The sequence below is a fragment of the Etheostoma cragini genome, chromosome 5, assembly GCF_013103735.1.
Source record: "Etheostoma cragini isolate CJK2018 chromosome 5, CSU_Ecrag_1.0, whole genome shotgun sequence".
NCBI classification, from domain to species: Eukaryota; Metazoa; Chordata; class Actinopteri; order Perciformes; family Percidae; genus Etheostoma; species Etheostoma cragini.
The window spans coordinates 25,794,384-25,796,273 of NC_048411.1; the positions used below are offsets into that span (position 1 = coordinate 25,794,384).

The 1,890-nt window shown below is 37.9% G+C and overlaps 1 protein-coding gene across 1 annotated transcript; it reads right to left on the reverse strand.

The window, feature by feature from the left end:
• Positions 1 to 165: 165 nt before the first annotated feature.
• LOC117945443 (C-C motif chemokine 19-like) lies at positions 166 to 1,540 on the reverse strand. The gene is made up of 4 exons (XM_034872934.1): positions 1,361 to 1,540; positions 1,114 to 1,228; positions 803 to 911; positions 166 to 647 (listed from the first exon to the last, which is right to left on the reverse strand). Exons 1-3 carry the CDS (start codon positions 1,419 to 1,421, stop codon positions 809 to 811), a joined length of 279 nt encoding a protein of 92 aa, XP_034728825.1. The 5' UTR covers positions 1,422 to 1,540; the 3' UTR covers positions 166 to 647; positions 803 to 808.
• Positions 1,541 to 1,890: the final 350 nt, after the last annotated feature.

The following is a 1,890-nucleotide window of genomic DNA, read 5'->3' on the forward strand; positions in this document are numbered from 1 at the left end:
ATTAGAATTGAGAACATGAATAACATAGTGCTGCGGAAAAAGTGCATGCATCTTTTTTTAAAAGGCTGAATATTTAGAGAGTTGTGTTTTGTATTTTCATGTTTGCTAGAGAAACTCTGTGCAGGGGATGCAGTCATGTGTTCAGTCTAAATGAAAAGTTGCAACTAGAAGTTACAAAAATATCACTTTATTTTTTGAATAACTTAACAACAGTTTTGACACAAACAAATTATCAACATTTTGTACAAGTATACAAGAAAATGGCAAACTGTAAAAACTCTGAAATTTTAGAACATGATTATACAAGATAAACACAGATTGTCAAACATTTAGTGATGTGTTTCACGTGCACATCTTGTGCTTAAAACCGTTCCAGGCTTCATCATTTAGGCAAGTCCAGGCATATCTTTCTATTTCCATTTTACTCACAGGATAAAAAGGCAAAGAGAAGAGCCACAAATCAAAAAAAAAAACACATTCTAGCTAGATTTTTCAACTTAGATTAGAATGTTTTTTGTTTTTTTCAGCACACACATCTGAGACTCTGAACAGGAACAGAAGGGATTCTGACGTCTGTAGCTCTCAGTTTAGAGTCAGACCCCCTTGTTCTTCAGCCATCTTTTCCCGGAGTCCTCTCCTCTTTATACCTGTGGAAAAACAGTGCAGAGATAAGCCAGTGCAATGTTGAAGCATTGAAGTTAAACTCTTTTTTTTTAAATTATTTCCACAGTATAGTGCAAGAAAAACATAAAAAGGTGCAAGAAATCTGTTTTTCAACCTCAGCAGAAAAAACATAATTTACCTGATTTTACTGAGATCTTTTCTTATCCAGATAGTTAATGTGACTTCTCACCCACGCTTTATCACGGGGGTGGGAGACGCACAGTATCCTTCCAACCTTTGTAATGAAACTGTAAAAGCAGATGAGAGACAAGAGAAGTGAGATCAGACTGCAGACTACAGAACTGGAAAATAAAACTTGTTTTTTTCCATAGGGTCACAGTTGCAACAAAAATAAGGGAAACCAGCTACTGTGATCATCCAGCAAAGTATTTGTAAAAAAGAACTATCCTTTGCCTAGATATATGTGAATATTTAACAACTTTTACTTACGCAGTGGCGCTGATTTCACATCCTTTTCCACCTTCCTGAATGGTGTAGCTGTGAATGATTGCGAGCGGCAATGGCTTCTCAGCAACCGTCAGACAGCAGTCCACCACAATCTCAGCTGCAGGAAGATGGAGAAACAAATTCATCAGAGATAGTAGAAGAGTCAGAAAATGTATAACTAAAACATCCCATGCACATGCACTGAACGCATTAGGAAATATGAATGTTTCACTTTTAATGCAAATCTTACCTGATGCAAACCCAACACAGATGACACCCAGCAGGAGGAGAACTGCAATTCGAGAAGCCATGCCTCTGTTTCTTTGTAGCTCTTAGTTAAGGTTAGCTGCTTCAGTCTCTTCAGGAGTGTGAAGGCAATGCTGTGCGGAGGAAAGCTGCAGGTGTATTTATACAGCTTTTGCATAGAAAGTGAAAGTGGGATTGGTGCTCATTGACTGGAAATGGAGAAAAAGTTGGCACCAGCCTCACGCGTGCCTCGCTAATTACCTCTTTACTCCTCCTTTCTCTTTTGTCTTGTGCCAAAATGTTCCTGTGTGTTCTTTAGATGCTTTCCAAAGGTGGATTTTAATCAGGACAATCGTGTTTCATGACAAATACCTTCCACACTTAATTCAATCCATATATGCATCACAATGAGATCAGTATTATCTATTAGCACAAGCATTAATCAGCATAAGGCACCACCATTTTGTGCCCGCATTCAAAATCTTTACACCTCACTGTTTTAAAATGCAATGAATTGCTTGCTTGGAATCTGTG

Coding starts and splice junctions, on each gene's coding strand:
- LOC117945443 (XM_034872934.1), bottom strand. CDS start 1,421: ATGGCTTCTCGAATTGCAGTTCTCCTCCTGCTGGGTGTCATCTGTGTT. Junction 1,229..1,360: donor CTGTGTTGGGTTTGCATCAG/GTAAGATTTGCA, acceptor ATCTTCCTGCAG/CTGAGATTGTGGTGGACTGC. Junction 912..1,113: donor TGTGAAATCAGCGCCACTGC/GTAAGTAAAAGT, acceptor CTGCTTTTACAG/TTTCATTACAAAGGTTGGAA.